The 17,301-nt window shown below is 42.4% G+C and overlaps 1 protein-coding gene across 2 annotated transcripts in view; it reads right to left on the bottom strand.

The window, feature by feature from the left end:
• LOC311503458 (cadherin-7-like) overlaps window positions 1-4,456 on the bottom strand; it is a gene marked incomplete at both ends in the record, with an annotated part of 102,970 nt that extends 98,514 nt beyond the window's left edge. For both annotated transcript variants that reach the window (XM_084566183.1, XM_084566184.1), the window contains one exon: window positions 4,220-4,456. In XM_084566183.1, coding sequence (XP_084422309.1) covers window positions 4,220-4,456 — 237 coding nt within the window. The remainder of the gene's footprint in view (window positions 1-4,219) is intronic.
• Between the last annotated feature and the right edge of the window lie 12,845 nt (window positions 4,457-17,301).

Below are 17,301 nucleotides of genomic sequence, written 5' to 3'. Positions count from 1 at the left end.
GTGCCTCTCGCTTGTTTAAATATGCGCGTCACCAGTTTGTGGCGGAGTCTTTAATGTATGTCTCCACTGTCTCGACGCGACTGCAGCTCATTCCAGGCCAGTACGCTTACCCGAGGCTGAGTGCCAAGGCATAATGAGACATTTGGTTGTGAAATTCAGAATCTGACAGAATGCATTAAAGCCAAGCAGACTGCAGATGCGATGGGAGCAGCCAGGCCAAAGTGATGACTTCCCATTTCCTACAGACTATATCATATTTCCCTTTGCTTCCAGCCAAACAAATGACCAAATTGGGCAGCGACCGTGCCGCCGTGTGGACACAGATTCCCATTGTTTGTCGCGTTAGATACCCAGATACGTCTGACGAAAGCAATTACAGCTCATGTCACTCTGGAGATTTTTGCTGCGGACCTGCTGAAAATTTTTACAGCTGACCATAAAAATAAAATAAATAAATTAAAAAAACCAGACATCATTTCTAGTAAGGTCATTTTCTTGACACAGCGGGACCTTCCGTGTCGCTCACACTGAGTCACGAGGTCGGGGTGTCCCCGCCCAGACTTTTTTACAGCAGCAGAGGGCCCTTGTGATATCAAACAAACACACACTCTGTGACAACTATGATCTAAGGGAGCAAATAATGTGACAGCTTCTCGGACTCCCAGGCAGCCCGCTCTGCCCGCTGGGGAGTAAATGAAACTGATTTCTTTATATTTCTGATAGGGTGGGATTGAGCCTGGGCCGGAGGTCAGATGTAAAGATGTAGCCAGTCTGGCTTTTTTTTTTTTTTAATGCCGTCTTCCAACGGCCGCAACGGAGCCACAGAGAAACAAACATGAGATCAATGAATGCATGTATGGGAAACAATAAACCTCTTGGAAAGGGGCTCGCAAATGAGTTTGCATATATTCCATGCGGATAAGCTGATCTCTACACATCTATGAATAAGTAATCAGTCTGTTCGCGTCCTTCGGGATTTACTAACAAGAAAAGCAATCAGACACAAGCATGTGTAAAAGGAAAGAGGCACTCGAAATTCCTGACTGTGTTGGCGGCCTCTCTTTTTTAACTTTCAAATGGGCAAAACAAGACAAGGAGGAAAAAACAAACACAGTCCGGATGTTCACACGCAAAAAAAAATACTCTTCCCAGAAGTCAGATGTGACTGATGACTGTTTTAGATTAGCGTGGACACTTGGACGGGACGTGACCTTCAGCTGAACTCAGGCGCTATCACAAATATGCTCGCTCTGATTTAGATGCTTTCCTCCAGCATCCCTCTGGCGAAGAAACAGAGAGGAGAACAATAGGACGGTGAAATGTATCCTAATTCCAGCTGGAGACGCTAATCCAGTTCAGAGACAGCAAGGAAATGGGCTTGCGAGAGCAGACCCGGCAAATACATGCAGATGAGAATGATTATCCTGCAGATGAGCGGAAAGATGAAAACTAATTTAATAATAAGACCAGAAAATTCTCCAAGATAACAGGGATCTAGAGACCAATCCGGGACCCATCTGGCTCGCGCCGCACACGGAGCAGCCATTTTCCAGCAGGAGCTGTCCGCTTGTACTGTGGTGCTGAAAGCTGGGGAGCAGTGCTGGTGGTTTGCACTGAAAATCAACAGCCTTACAGAAGGTAACACGTATTTGATTTAAACGAAAAATAGTGTCGGGGCTTGTGTTTCACTTGAGTATTGCTTTATTGTTAAGCTTTTTATGTCACAATAGTTACTAGTTTATTTAACCCCATTGGGCTTCAGCTAACTAGAAGTACATTTGGAAGTGTTTATTTCACAGTAGTGCTAGACAAACTTTTTAAAAGTGCATAAAATGTGCTGTATAGATAAACTACCCCTTCTTTGCCAAGTTAAAAATATATCTGAATCACTACAACGTGCTATAATTTAACAGATTTTATCTTTTAATTACATTTTCATGTGTTATAAACTCTTTCTTGTTACATACAGCGTGTAGAAACTGTACTTACTGTATTCATTCTTAAATAATTGTTTATAACTGCATTATTACTACGTTTATCTCTCTAAAGCTGCATGTTTATTTAATATATATTACATTCATCTGTGTATTTCTTCCACTTTTGGTCCGTGTCGCTCCACAACAGAACAGCAGTGCAGGTGAAACCTTTTAAAAGTGCATAAAAAGAGCAATACAGATAAACTTCCCCAACCTTGCCAGTTTAATAGATACTTTAGAAACCCTGTTATTTATTTATTTTTATTTCAAGTACAGGCAGTACAACCTGCTGTAAAGTAATAAATTCATTCAAAGGCATTTTAAAGACTTTGCACATACAGTGTGTTGAGCCTTTCTTATGTGCCGATAATTAGAACTCCTCTTACGAAGGTGGTGGAAGAAAACACACTTATAAATCCTTTAAGTGTGTAATGTATTATTATATGGATGTTCTCAAATCTGCTTACAGCAGCTATATTCAAATGTTAAAAAAAGAAGAATGTGCGAATGCTAAAAATGTCCATGCTTATCAGTCTAGGTCATCTCACACCTGTATTTTACCAAGAATAAGCAGTCCAATCTACTATAGGGTAGTACATTTAAAGGCATTTAAGTGCCCTTAAGCTTTGCATACGTCTTAAGACCTTATTTATTTATTTGTCAATATCTAAACTTCCTATGAGGTGCGTTAAGAGCTGTTTATACAACAGCAACGATGCTGGATGGATAGATGGATGTCCTCAAATCGCTTCAAAACTACATTTCTAGAGTGTTTCAAACTATTTCCTGTAATTGCTAAAAAAATGTCCTTGGTCTTTACCTGAGGACATGTGCTTCACAATAGAACAGCAGAAGCCTATTCTTATCAGAACACGAGTCCATGGTAGCAAACCATTTGGATTTCATTATGGAGCGTATTTCAACTGATACAGGGACAATAAAAAATAAAATAAAAATGCTATTAGACAGTCCTACAACCAATCAGAGCCATTTTCTTGCAAACAAATTAAACTCCACGACGGTCATGACGTTGAGGATTATGTCACCGCGTTAAGCCCACCAAATTTGATTGGCACGACGGATCTTTGCCGGAGCATAGTCAGTTCCCAACAGAGCGGCTCCAGACCAACTTTTCAACACAAACAATTACAGGTAAGGAAGTTTATCTGACTTCCAGGTGCATGCAAAACCTATTAAATGTACATACAATGTGCAATATAGATACTTCCCCGTCCTTGACAACTTTAATAGCTATTTCAGTATATTTTAACAATTAGAAGCAGTGCAACCTTCAAAAAGGCATAAATACATTTATGTGCACAATGTATACCCACCAAGCTTTTCTTTAAATACGTCTACCATGTATCATGCGCCACCATGTATACATGCTGCATGTGTATTGCACCCGGATGCAGTTTATCTGCTAGTCTGTACTCCTGCACTCTTTCTGCTTACAACTTCATTTTATCATGTCACAAACCATTCCCTGTATTGTCGCGTACAGCTCACGAATGCTACAAATGCCCGAAAGCATATTTTCTTGATGGTTTTTGCTCTTAATATTTTTTTATTAAGTGATGTTTCATTCCGTTTCTCCCACTATTGGTCTCCACCTGAGGAAATAACAGAGGAGCGGTGTTGCCATACCTCATAAAAGCATGATTAGTCACTTTGTCAGTGCACCCTCACGTTAACTATGCCATTTGTGCCTTGCTTTAAATGTCATCGGGAGGGTTTCATACTTATTTACCTGCCAAAAACAGGCATTACTTTGATCTATCTGCTTGTACCTCGGCAGAACACGCACTGTACACAGACACATTTGAGTAATATATACATTTTCTAGGGGGCTGATTTCAATGCAAATTACCTTGTCACGCCGTACGCCGATCTGTAAACTGAGCCTGCCACAAGCACGTACTTCAGCCAGGCTGGAACAATATGCAGAATAGCTTCTCACACTGTCTTTATCATTTGTTTAAACATTTTTATATAGGACAATGGGAATATACAACTCCGGTGTTGTGTCCCAGATTTTGTAGGTCATTATGGTAAGAGGTTATTGATATGTATAATAACTGTACAGGTGCACTAACCCTGCGGAAAATAGGGCATGTGCAGATGTGTGAATCGGTTTATCTTTTCTTTTTTTTTAATAGTCTAATGTGATATTCTTCCTTTTGCACGTAAGAAGAAACATTGTTGTGCTAATACTGACCCATTAAAAGTCACAGATCACTTACCTTGCCAACATAGAGCGGCTCATTTCCTGTGTACTCCTCCAATACGAAGAACTGGTTCCATACCCAGCTGCGTTTGTGTCTGTGCAGGGCCTCCCAGGGGTCTGGATCAGAGTGTGGGGACTTCTCCAGATCCCCAGAGCTGGGATTCAGCCCCCAGCAGCCTTTCTCCCGCAAGGGAAGCAGGAGCGCCAGGAGAGCCAGGGCTCTCCATATGCCTGAGCAACACCACCGCACCATTTGGGCCACTTCCAAAAAGCACTGAGGCCAAAAGAGGAGCAAAAAAAAAAAAAAAAAAAGACGGAAAAGCTGAAATGTCAAAACCCTCAGGGTTTTTTTTTTTTTTTATCCACACAGTTCTGACCCTGTGTTTCACCAAGCAAGAGCAGTCAGACCCTGCACGGAGCGCACACGCTGAGAGAGGCTCGATCTCTGTGTTTTGCCGCGTTGCTCCTCTTTTTTTCTTGATTGGAGACTAAAACTGGGGTAATTCCCTCCACTTTGGAGCCGGAGAGTTGACATTAAAGCAGGCTAACAGGGTCAGGGCGACTGGGGAGCCGTCAGCGCTAGGCCTTTATAATTGGCACCTATCAGAACAGAGGGAGAAGGAGAAAAAAAAGACAAAGACACAGAGGTGAGAAGAGACAACGGACTGTCAGCAAAATTGCCTCTGTGACCGCAGTCACTTTAGACGGCGAGTAATGTATCTGCTGATGCAATGATAATGACATTTCTCACCAATCACGAAGAAATTGGTCGAAATATGAATAGAGAGTAAATATGGTGAATACAATCAACACCTAGCCCTTCACCTACTCACTGACACGCACGCCCGAGGAAAGATTGCATGAGGTCAAAATGTTAATGAGGGGAAGATGGAGGTAAAAATGACCTGGCTTTTCAGCGCACGCCAGCAGAGCGGTCTCATACCGAACGGGACGACAGAGGCTGCTCGGAATAACAATCAAACGGCGTTCTGCTGGCTCTCAATTATCTGGGCTTTACCTCACCAAGGTCGTTATTTTGTCACATTTCCTTTGTGTAAGATCGCAACGGCGGACGGGGCTCGCCACTCAACGCTAACAAGCCACATGATCTGTGTGGCGGCCTCTCATCGGGCGGGATTAAAAATAAATCTGAGCTGTCAGCAAGCAGCACGATGGCCCGGGCGCTCCTGACCTCTACTCCGAGCAGGCTGTTGACCGGCCCGGGCGCATGCGAGGGAATCTGTCTCCCCGCCGCCGTCGAGCTGTGACAGATCCCCCAAGATGCGAGGACATGAAGACTTGTCAAAGCAGAGAAAAGCTCCTGACAGATAATGTTCTTCATGTCAAAACACGTCCTGCCAGTCCCGAGTAGTTGAGCAATTACATCAGCTGCACAATATTGCCGCTATTATCTGTCTAATTTGACACATAATGATGACTTCAATGAGTTCCACCCATAAATATTGAGAAGGAGACACGCGACAGCTGGCAAAGGTGTGCATTATCCTCGGACGATGCTGCATGTGTTTACACTGACAGTAATTCTGGTTCTGAATCAGATTCAAATTTAACTGTTTACATGGACACTAAATAAATGTGTTTAAATGCCCCAAAACATTCATCAGAACCTTTATTTTTTTACGTGCACAAAGTTGTTGACTGAACCCTGCCACGAGGGGCAAACGTGCACAGAAAGAACGGATTTATTCCAACCACAGAGGAGCGACTGGATCAAGTGTTTGCATCAGAGACTGTACCATTATGGACGAGTTCCCACTTCCTTGCATTGCCCAAAGTGATGCTATTTTCACGGGGATATGGGCGGCGCCATCTTGCAACTTGCGCAGTACGATCCGAGAGTAGCGTCACGAGAGCTGTGATATCGATGACCCGACCACACCAGCCTGCATGCATCAACCTTATATTAACTACCTAAAATGACTGAAACCATCCTTCAAAAAATGTATTTGACGTGCATTTTAGTGTTTTAGCTCGGCCCCAAGTCCCATCCACTAACATGGAGGAGGTGGAGTTTATGACCTATACTGCAGCCAGCCACCAGGGGGAGCTCTACTTGCTTTGGCTTCACTTTTGAGGAGCAGTTCCGGTTGGTTGAGCGGTTTGGTTTACAAGGCTATCAAAAGTTGTAACAACAACTCACTGGCGCCATCGATGACGGTGAGTACGTAAATAAGACCATCTGCATGGAATACCTCAATGCGACGCAATGTTTATTAAAAAAAAAAAAAGAAAAAATACTTTGTTGCTGTTAATGCTTTTATCCTGTAGAGGGCAGTAATACGACCAGAAGCTCAAAACTACCAGAACCCGTGAAGAAGAAAACAAACATGGTTGAACACTAAATAAAGTTGCTCCCAGCTGTAGCTGAACTCCCGAATATTTGGTCGATTACAGTAAATTTAGTCTGATGGTTGCGTCCTCGTCAGCTGGTTTTGAGAAAAGACTCAAGAGCAGATGCTAATTGCTATCACGGCAGCGCTACTTTTCAGTGCACACACAAGTTGAAAGCAGTCTATAAATTTCAATCTTAAATTAAATTTCAATCAACGTTACGCTCTAAGTGGGTGGAGGTAATCTTTAGCAGTGATTTTTAATCAGCGTTAGGGTTCTATGTTTTAACCTTTTGGGCATCTGGGGTCTTTCTGTGTGGAGTTCACATGTCTACTGTGTTTCCTGGCACATAGACATGCATGTTAGGTTAATGTGAGTATGAATGGTGACCCTCTTCAGGATAATGCAATTAATGCATTTCCACTAACAATCAGCAGAAATCCTTCAATTTAAATCATGCTTAATGAATGCTGATTAATGACAGAACATAGTAAAAACATATTTTCTAATTATGCTCGATAAATTTGAACTGTTGTTGGTCAAACTTTCCAGTTTGAAATGGGTTTTTCTTTAGGTTTGAATAACATAACAAGGTTTTGTTATGTTGTAGTAGATTAAAACGATGAATCGATTCCTGCTAAAGTAGTCGACACATTAATTAGAACAAGCATCAATTGCTGCAGCCCTAAAACGTTTACACCACCCCTCTCAATCCAATACCAAAGTCCTTCACACTGGACCAGTCTGTCCTGACTGAGGTGGTCACATGAGGCATTTCACTCTGATCGGGCTGTTAGTCTGATTATTAGCAGAGCACCCCGTGGCAACAGACTCTGAAAAGCCACTTAAACTTCAGGAGGTGTCCTACAAGCAGGCGTCCAGAGCGTTTGACCACACGTGTGTCTATTGCCTCGCTGACTGACCTCTCTTTCTCTCTCCTCTATGTTGAATATTGGCAGGGCCCTGCATGAGGAAGGTAATTGCTTTGGCATACAGTGACCTCTTTCTTCCCACACAGATTCCTGACTTCTCATTTTACTTCCTCTCTGTTCCCGCCTTTAGCAAAATAAAAACAGCACAATGCACATCCTGTGGAAGTGAGCTGTTCTACTTGCCAACGCGAAGTCATTAAGCCGGCGCTAATAATTAATGCTGGAATAAACCACAGCAGCATGACTGTCACCTCTGCAGACACCTAGAGGTTTGTGACGAGCTTCTTCAGCACATGGGAAGTTATTTTAAATCTACCTCACAAATAGGTTTGTTTTTTTTTTCAGTATATTTTCAAAGTTCAACTGCAGGGCAGAACTTTATCCAGAAAGCTATCCTAACATCCCGATCTGCTTTTAATATTAACACACACTAAGGCCGCAACGCGTGGACGTGCACACACTAGCGCACTGGTTCAAAGTCACTGCCTCTGCATGACAATTTAATGGTGGAGGTGGAAAGTGGAGCAGATCTGGCTGCGGGGCAGCACGAGTTGCGAAGGCAGGTTGCAGCGGTGGTACTGTGGGAGAGAAGATCGGCACGGGTCAACTCGATCCGAGCTCCCAATTAATAGTTCTCATTTCACTAAACCCTGCACGCTAGAAGAGATGGGAGTCAGATACAGGCCGGAGATAATGCTAATGCAGTAGTGGGCGCATCAATATAAGGCACATATTGGCTTTTTGTTTAATGAGTTTCTGCCGATTTGCCGTCTAGTTGATTTTTAAATTATTAGCCGATTCATGGCGGCAGGGAAATCAATTCTTTTCCCCCAATACAGTTAAGTTGTTTGTCATTTTAAAAATTAAAGCGTCAAATCTAGCTTGAAATTAGCTGCTCCGCTGGCGAGCAAGGAGATGGCTGCGACAAAGGCGTTTCGTGAGACTGGTTTCCATTTTGTCTTCCACTTGATGCCAAGTGATTGACAGTAAGCAGAGCGTGACGTGAGGAAGCGCTGCTATAGAGAAAAAAAAACTCAACAAAAACAAAAAATAAGGCCTGATATCTCCGTATAATGACTAACGATGGAGGTAAAATGTAAAGTATAACTGTAAGACACCAAACTGCTCATTATCCTTCATTTAGAAGCTCTTTGAGTTAAGTAACCAGAAGGTTTCATCATGTCTGAAAGCCTTGGATGCTTCAGTGCCAGGTCCTGCGAATGCACCAGAAAGAAACACATGTTTTCTTGTTATTTAATAATGTTCAGATATCATCACAAAATATCACCATTTCTCTGTGGTGCTGTGATAAAAGAAAATATCAGCCCTTCAACGGGGGACAGAGTCAACGGCGGCCTGCCCGTCACCCTCGGCGGCCAGAGTCAGAGCGACGACGCCAAATTAGGTGAAAATGTGAGATGAAGCGGCGAACGTAAAGCCTCCCAGTCATCCCCTGGCTCTGTTTCTCTTACACTCTGTGTTCTAATCCTATTTGCCAGTCTCACAACAGGATTACCAGTGCTACAGCGCTCAGTAACCAATCACACGCTCGCTCTGATCCATATTCTCCTCCATCACCGCGCAGTGTCGTCCTCAAACTGTTGCGAACTTAAGTCAATTACGGTTTGGGACACTTCATGAAGACAGATTATTGTGTCATTTAAGCGCATAGTTGATTTATTATTCATTTCTGAATCAAACCGACGCGAGGATGAGATCACTCTTCGTGTGCTTGAGTGACATTTCGAGCTCTGTTCAATAAAAAAAAGGCAGAAACTGAGCAGCTTCCGTATAAATAGTAATAACATGACACCTCATTGATTTTCTCCGAGACCTTCCCTCTTTGTTTGTCTATTTCCGAGGAAACTGGAGCACGGGGTCAGCTACGGAGGGACAATAACCGCGGACCTGGTGGGTCTTTAGTTTTGCCTTCAAGGACGTCCACGGTACACACAGAGCAGACTCTTGCCGCGGCTGGAGCTCGAACCCGAGCCCCGCGGTTGAAAGGTGGTCCTCCCTCTCACAGCTTTTCTGATATCTCGCATTCATTTGAATTCCTCTCGTATCCTTCGGAGGCAGAACTGAACCTGGCTCTGAATGCTTCTGATGCTGCATGGAGGGGGGGGAAAAGCATGTACTGTAGGTGGAGGTGAATCTAATAGATGATAAAGTCAGAAATCAGCTTGGTTTCAAACTAAAAATTCGACCAGACTTGCAGAATCAAGCACTGTTTGCCCACCAATGAGAATTTAAAACCGTGTCAGGATGTTTTTAGGATGGATTTTTTTGTATTTTTAGAATAATGTTTTTTTAAAAAAAGTTCCTCTACTTCAGCTCCACATCTTCACCAACGCACGTCTTTCTTTTCTTGCAGCTGCGTTATAATAGACATTTCAAGAGGACTGTAACCTGTGCACAGTGCTCCATCGCACTGTACATTCCACTCACATGTGGTGACTGTGTGGCTTAAAGGACAAAAAATCATTTGAGTTATTTTCCTTAAACAAAAATAAATAAAAAATCTCGTACTTGCAAAACCAACAAGAAAAAAAATACATCTGTATCAGTAATTTCATTGATCCATATTCAGCCATTTCTCTTTGTCCTGAAATGGAGCATTCAGCCGATTTCTGGGATGCTTCCACTTATTCCCACTGCAGTTATTAGTTTCAGGGATTTCCTTGGTTGAGTATCTCAGCCTCTTGATTTTTAAAAAAGTCTTTGTTTCTGATTTTTCTGCCGTTTAATGTGGGAAATCTGGACAAAAAAATAAATAAATAGATTTTGCAGCTCAGTTTTGCAATAGTGACTCTAAATCAGCAGGGTTTAGAGTCTCTCTGGTCCTGCCTTGCGCACTCATGTGACCCGTCTGCTTTGACCCTCCTGTTAAGCATCAATCACTGGCGCATTGGCTGTCAACATCTGCACAATGCAGGGGGAAAGTTTGCAGGGCGCACCTGTTCCCTAATCGATAACGAGACGTTTTTGTTGTTGTTTTTTTTTTTTCACCCTCAATGAATAAATATTTATATAAAAAAACAGCTCGGATCATTAAGGCAGATCGATTGAACATCTTCACAACTTCGGTGCGTACAGAAATAAAGCAGGCGAGGACGCAAGGTGCAGGCAAATGAGCGCACGGTGGGAGAAAAAGGCAGCTCGAGACCGCCGACAGTAAACATCTCTGTGAGCGACCGCCGCAGGAAACCAGTGTCCGTGGAATACTAATTACAGAATAAGCGACGGGACACACACACACACACACACGCACGCTCAGACACTAGGAAAAAAAATGCACAGCATACCTAAGTAGACCATAAATTAACAGAGGCGCAGTGTGGCAAAGGAAAAAAAATAACTCGAACCATGCTCGCTGCGCTTTGGAATCTATTAGAATTAGTACTCACCCCTTAAAGAAGATGGGATAACTTCACCGCCACGCAGATGGCGTCTGGTGGCAAAAGTTGAGCCTTTTTCTCTCCCCACGAATCACGCAGCAGAAAAGCAGCTTATGTGGAAATGGGGAGTTGAAAAGTTTTCATGGTGAAATTAGTCCTGATGGCAGGGCAGAGCTGCTGGAGATCGGCTACCGGATCGTGCGTAAACGCTCACCCATGGCAGGGATATGGCAAGTCTGATTCTCTCACTCTGTCTGTCTCTCTCTCTCTCTCTCTCTCGCCTTCTCCCTCCCTCTCTCTCTCTCCCTCTCTCTCTCCGTCTCTCTTCTCTATCCTGCGCAGTGCCGCCTCTGTGCAGGGAACCCCAGCTGCAGGCTTTTGGGTATGTACCTATATCTCCCCTTAACATCGGCAACGAGGGACGCACCGCCGCAGCAGCAGCAGCAGCAGAAGAAGAAGAAGCAGCAGCGAGCAGTCGGAGCAGGAAACGCGTCCGACCTGAGCCAGATCGTGGCTGACTGGAAGCGGAGGGAGCCTATCGGAAGAGTTTGACCAAAATAAGTTGGCGTGGAGGGAGCCAGAGACACACGCGGCGCTCCTGGCAGACGGAACGAAGAAAGCGAAATTCAAAAGCTGCCAAGTTTTTTGGCAGCAGATGGCATGTGTACTGTCAAATGATTGCCTCCGCGGTGAAAATAAAAATCGATACAAAATCCCTGACACCTTTGGTCCGCGAGAGGGATTTGGCACACCCGTGGCCCCACCTTGACAATTAATTAAATCCTCATTTCACAAAATAATTGTTTCCTCCTAAAAAAAAAACAAACAAAAAAAAAAAAAAACGTCTAATTCATTAAGTTTAGTCATTTTAATTGCCCGTTTTTGTATCAGGGAAGTTTCACGTTTGTGCTCAGAGTTGTTGTTGTTTTTGTTTTTTTGTCCAATTAGATGCAAACTGAGCTCCTGTGGTGGCAGAAGAGTGCCGCGCAAAGCCGGCCTCTCCAAAACTACCGCACCTCCGCGCTCACCCACCATCCACAACAACCAGTATTAGTTCCTAATTAGTGACAGCAAGCACACAAAATGCAACCTACCCCTCCAGTTAATAACGCATGCATTTGCAAAACACAGCCAAGAGTTTGGACTTTGTTTGTTACACTTCCTCTGAATACATAGTTTTTTTAAAGAGCGTACACCTGTTTTTACATTTAAATACAACCCTGGGCCTTAGTCACGGGTGGATTATTCTTAATATTTATTTTTCTTCTCCGTCCTATTTGCATTTTTGGAGACGGAATACATTAGAACAGCTGCTTTTGTCTCCCATGCTCTGTCCTTTAGGAAAGGAGCACTGACCCAAACTAATAGAAAGAGCAGCCTCTGTCTGTCGTACCTGGAAGAGCAGTTAGTAAAGTTGAAATGGATTGGGTGGAAAAATAAGCCGTGGGAATGTTGCGTGGAGCTGTAGGGAAAGGAGCCGAGGATAAAACGAGGGACAGCGTGCAACTTAATAGGAACTTAAGGGTTGTGTGGAGACAGAGGGAGAGTGGGCGTGTGGTAATGGGGGAAGAGGTGAAAGGGAGGAGACGAGGGAGGTTTTATCGCAGGAGGAGGAGGAGGAGGATGGAGGAGGATGGAGGAGGATGGAGGGGCAGCAGTTCAGCGGTGAGAGTTATTTAATTGGAGAGTGACATTGGGAGCTTGGCTCGTCAGCTCTTCCCCATCAATCACGCGCGGTCAGGAGATGCCTGAGGTGATGTGGCCCGCGTCCCGCTCCCCCCGGATCCCGCGGCCGGCCCCGGCATTTAACCGCCATGCCTCCATTACATCTCCTCCACCCCTTACCACGCCGTACCCAGCCCCCAACCCCTTCAGGATGCTCTGACCTCTGCTCACCTGGCCTACAGTTATCTGCTCCCCTGTGACACGGCGCTTGATGGGTCTTTTTGTTTCACACACTAACAAGAAATACAGTGAAGGGGATACTGTAGGTAGCAGGGTATGGAACATTAATAAAATCTGACCTCCAAGGACAGCCATGTTTGATATTTATATAACGTGTGCCACTGTATACCGCCTCCCTGTAGATTTAGCAGTGAGGATTTACATGAGCCATGATAAAGAACTGAGGCACCATGTTTCAAATGTGTTAATCTGAATTGATTTGAACCAGAATGTTATTTATCACTATTAACGTACTAGCCTTGCAGTTAGTCTAATGTTACCTGCCATTGATTAGTTGCTCTACTTTGCAGTTCTTCATTGTTTTTAATTTAAGCCATTTATCCATTAGCGATTAACATTAGCCCTCATGCATTTATGCATTACATTTTTACATTTTAGCAAATAATTCAGTTAATTTAGCTTACTATGTCAAGTGTTGAGGACTAGCCAACATTTTAGCCATCCATGTCAACCATTTATCCTGTTCTGTTTATTACTAGACTGTTTTGACCACACATCTGTTAGGCTACTTTGAGCTAGTTCGGCATCATCTGTTTTAACCATTTAACCATTAGCATACTTTTAGCTAACAGTTTGAACCCTTTTTTCTTTTATCACTTTCTGCTACCAGACTGTTTTGACGACATATCCATTAGGCTACTTTTAGCATTACAGTTTTACATTTTAGCTATGTATCCAATACGTTAAGCTAACTATATCAAGTGTTGGAAACTAGCCAACATTTTAGCTATTCCTGTCAACCATAATCCTATTCTGTTTATCCATTACTAGACTGTTTTGACCACACATCTGTTGGCTACTTTTAGCTAATTTAGCATTAATTTCTATACGTTTTAACCATTTAACCGTAAGCAGATTTGTTCCGTGGTCAAGACAAATTAAGACTAAATTAAGACTTCTGAGTAAAATGAAGTCCTACCTACCCCCACATCAGTTTGAGAGGATAATTCACACTTTTATTACTTCTCACTTAGACTACTGCAACTCTCTGTATATTGATCTGGACCAGTCATCAATACGCCGCCTGCAGGCTATGCAAAATGCAGCAGCCCACCTTTTAACAACATGACCACATTACACCAATACTGTCCTCCCTACACTGGCCTCCAGTTCATTTTAGGATTCATTTAAAATTTTTATTACTTGTTTTTAAGAGTCTGAATTGCCGGGCACCATCTTACTTGTCAGAATTACTTCGTTCCCGCACTCCAGCCAGAGCACTGTGATCAACAGACCATTTTATTTCCATTTGAAACCCATTTCTTCTCGCTGGCATTCAGCCCAAGTTGAGCAAGATATCTTGGATTTTATTACGCAAACACAGGTTTTACTCACAGGTTTAGTTTAGTTTTATTTGACGTTTTATTCTATATTATTCTTAATAGAAATATGAGTAATTTTACTTTTAGCTAAAAATATCAGCCACGTATCCACCACTTTTAGCTAAAGCTACTGTTTCAACTGTTTATACATTACATTTTGTAGTCTAGTCGATTAGCTAATTTGGGTAACAATCCATTTATCCATTATTTTAGTTAACTTTATTTAACTTTTAGCTGACAATTTCAGCCATGTATCCCTTACTTTTAGCTAATTGTTTAATTGTTCATCCCTTGCATTTAGCTTATTGTAACAGTTCTTTTTTAGCTAGTCATTTTACCCATTTGACCAACTGAATGCTTTGAGTTAAAACTGCTCCAATTATTTTTATTATTTTTATTATTATTATTTATTTAAATGAAAAAAGTACTTTATTAATAATAAAATACTTTATTACTTTCTTTTGGCATCAATTTCAATTATTTATTTTAACTAACATACATTTATTCCCCCACACTTATTTTTTTCACACACTCCCCATCACCACACATAAAGTTAACTACATATATGAATATATATCATAATTTTAGTTTTTTAGCTGGGCAACTGCAGAAGTACTTCTTGGACTACAGATAACATACACTTGGTTGGATATCACTAACTGATAATACATAATACTGTACATGCATCTACAGTACTGTATGTGGACTGATACTCAACATAAGTAGATAAACTGATCTGTTAAGTCCTGGTCGGTCTGTGACCTGCTAAAAGACAGCTGACATTGTGATTCCAGAAACAGCCATTTACTGTCATTGGAAACAGATGATTGTACCATTGACTGGTCAATTTCAGCTCTAAACAATGTATTGATTTCCCCAGTGGACACTGAAAGAAAACATGTTGCTGTGCTGACAACTAAAGAGCTGTCATAACATATGTTGGCTTTTTAGAGCATCAATGCACTAAGCACTGCCAGGCCCAAGGAGACCAGCAGAATAATGATGAAATAGCCACGTATGATCTGTTTGTTCTGATTATGCAGATACAGACGATATAATCCACAGAGATGAACATGAAAATCTTCACTCACAGTTTAATTAGGTTGATTCTGCTTTTTAAGTTTATGAAAATAGAATTCACTAGGCTGTGCCGGCCTTCGGATTCTTTGCACTGGCAGAGCAGTGATTCAAAGCGAGTGACCTTTCTCACACCGTGATCTTGACAGCGAGATCCTGATTTATCATCAAACTGAATTCCATTTATTGGTGGTTCTAATTCATCTCTGACTCCTTCACTCCTCCATGATTGCAGCAAGACATCTGCACACGACTTAAAAAGCCCCCTTAATTGTTTTATTTTTAATTCTTTTTTTTTTTGTGTGTCGATTGACACTTAGCAAGTTTCACTTAGCAAGTTTGAGCCGGTTCTGGTTTTGCATGGCAGACAGTACGCGTACATGCATTTCAGTGCATCTGGAGTTCATAAGGCTGCAGAGAGCTGGGGATCAGAGGCAGCAGAGGGGCCTTGATGTTCAAGGGACAAGGCCGGCGTGTTGACGTCCCCCTGACTCCAGCGCCATGGGCAAAACACAAAAGCCGGACTTATTTGCATACGATGCATCAAAACAGTCGCGCTCCTTCAATTTGAAAAGCGGGGATTTGGACTAATCATCCAGCAAGTATTGAGTAATTACTTTTTTTATCAGATGCAATGTTAGAGGGTTGAAAGATCAAGTGAACTAATGGATGACCTAATCATGGGGGATTGGCTGTATTGATTCAGTTGGTCATATCTTCGTTGTCTGTCAGGCTGCAGAAGCTGGAGGCGGATACATCCCTTCACTGGCTGAAACCACTATATTCATGAAACCCTCATTCAGATTACACTAATTTAGCCCATACCTCTCCTGTTCCCCTGAGGGTTAAATAGATTACAGGGGACGAATGGTAATCTTGCTGAATTGCAGCTTAGAACTTGTCTTGCAGAGGGTTAGACTTAGAATAATTTAACAGGTTGTTATCAACCATATCTCTTTTTAGATATTTTGATTTTCTGGAATTTCCTCATGTGGAGATTCTGCAGCACACATGGCCTCTGCTTGTTTCCTCCATATATAAATTGTCTTAATCCTCATTGATATACAGCGCGTTTAAAATGTTGTCATGCTTGCAGATGCAATTTTGCACGCAAGCAAAATGATGACTTGCTGGTTGGTGACACTGGCTGCCAGCGCTGCAGAGACAGTCATTCTTCAAGGACAATCTTCTGCATCTGTGTGAATAATCAATGTCACTGAAAGTTTATCATGAACTCGTGGCGTGTTTCAAATAGCGTCGAGCGACATCACTCCCGCAAAGAGCATCTAGAAATGAAATGACACCTTCCTCAAGAAGATTGAGACAGAGAACTCTCTGGGAAGACAAAAAAGAGAAAAAAAAAATCAAGGTAAATACTTGAGATTGAGAAGAGGTGCAGATAACAGATAAGTACAGAGGTCATTCTCAGCAATTTCCCTCCAGACGCGTCACAGCAGGTCCTGAAAGAGAAATGTCTCACTGCAGACAGACATGTTCATTCACTTCAGTTTGTGTCGACCGAGACAGCGTCCTGATCCGAATCCTAATGACGCACCCACTTGCTAGCATTCAGCGGTCTGTGTGTCACAGAGCAAGAGAGCCGTGGCAGCTCAGGTTGTGCTCTCAATTCACACTCAAATCTGCATCTACAAAATCTCTACAAAAGGGAAATAAGGTTGCCAGAGAAGATTGCCCTTGTCAACACTTCCACTATGATATACTGCAATATACGCTCCATGGAAGTGAGAAGGGGAGTATTTTTGTGGGTGCCATTTTTTTGCCCACTTAACCAAAGCTAATCTGAAAAGAATTCCACTCCACTAACCTGTATTTTTTATCAGCAACAGATCAGATGACTAAATCTGAAAGTGTTTATATATATATATATATATTATTTGTGGTGACAAACCCAGAAGCTTAAAATCCAAAAATGTATCACTCCGTAGGTCTATGGCCATGTTTTTTTGTTGTTGTTGTTGTTGTTGTTTAGTTTTAGCTGTGCAGCCTATTAATATGAGCTCATGAACCTTGTTCCCAGAGCAAAAAAAAAAT

The sequence above is a fragment of the Chelon labrosus genome (assembly GCF_963514085.1).
Source record: "Chelon labrosus genome assembly, chromosome: 18".
In the NCBI taxonomy this organism is placed as follows: Eukaryota; Metazoa; Chordata; class Actinopteri; order Mugiliformes; family Mugilidae; genus Chelon; species Chelon labrosus.
This window is presented reverse-complemented; position numbering and strand designations above follow the sequence as displayed.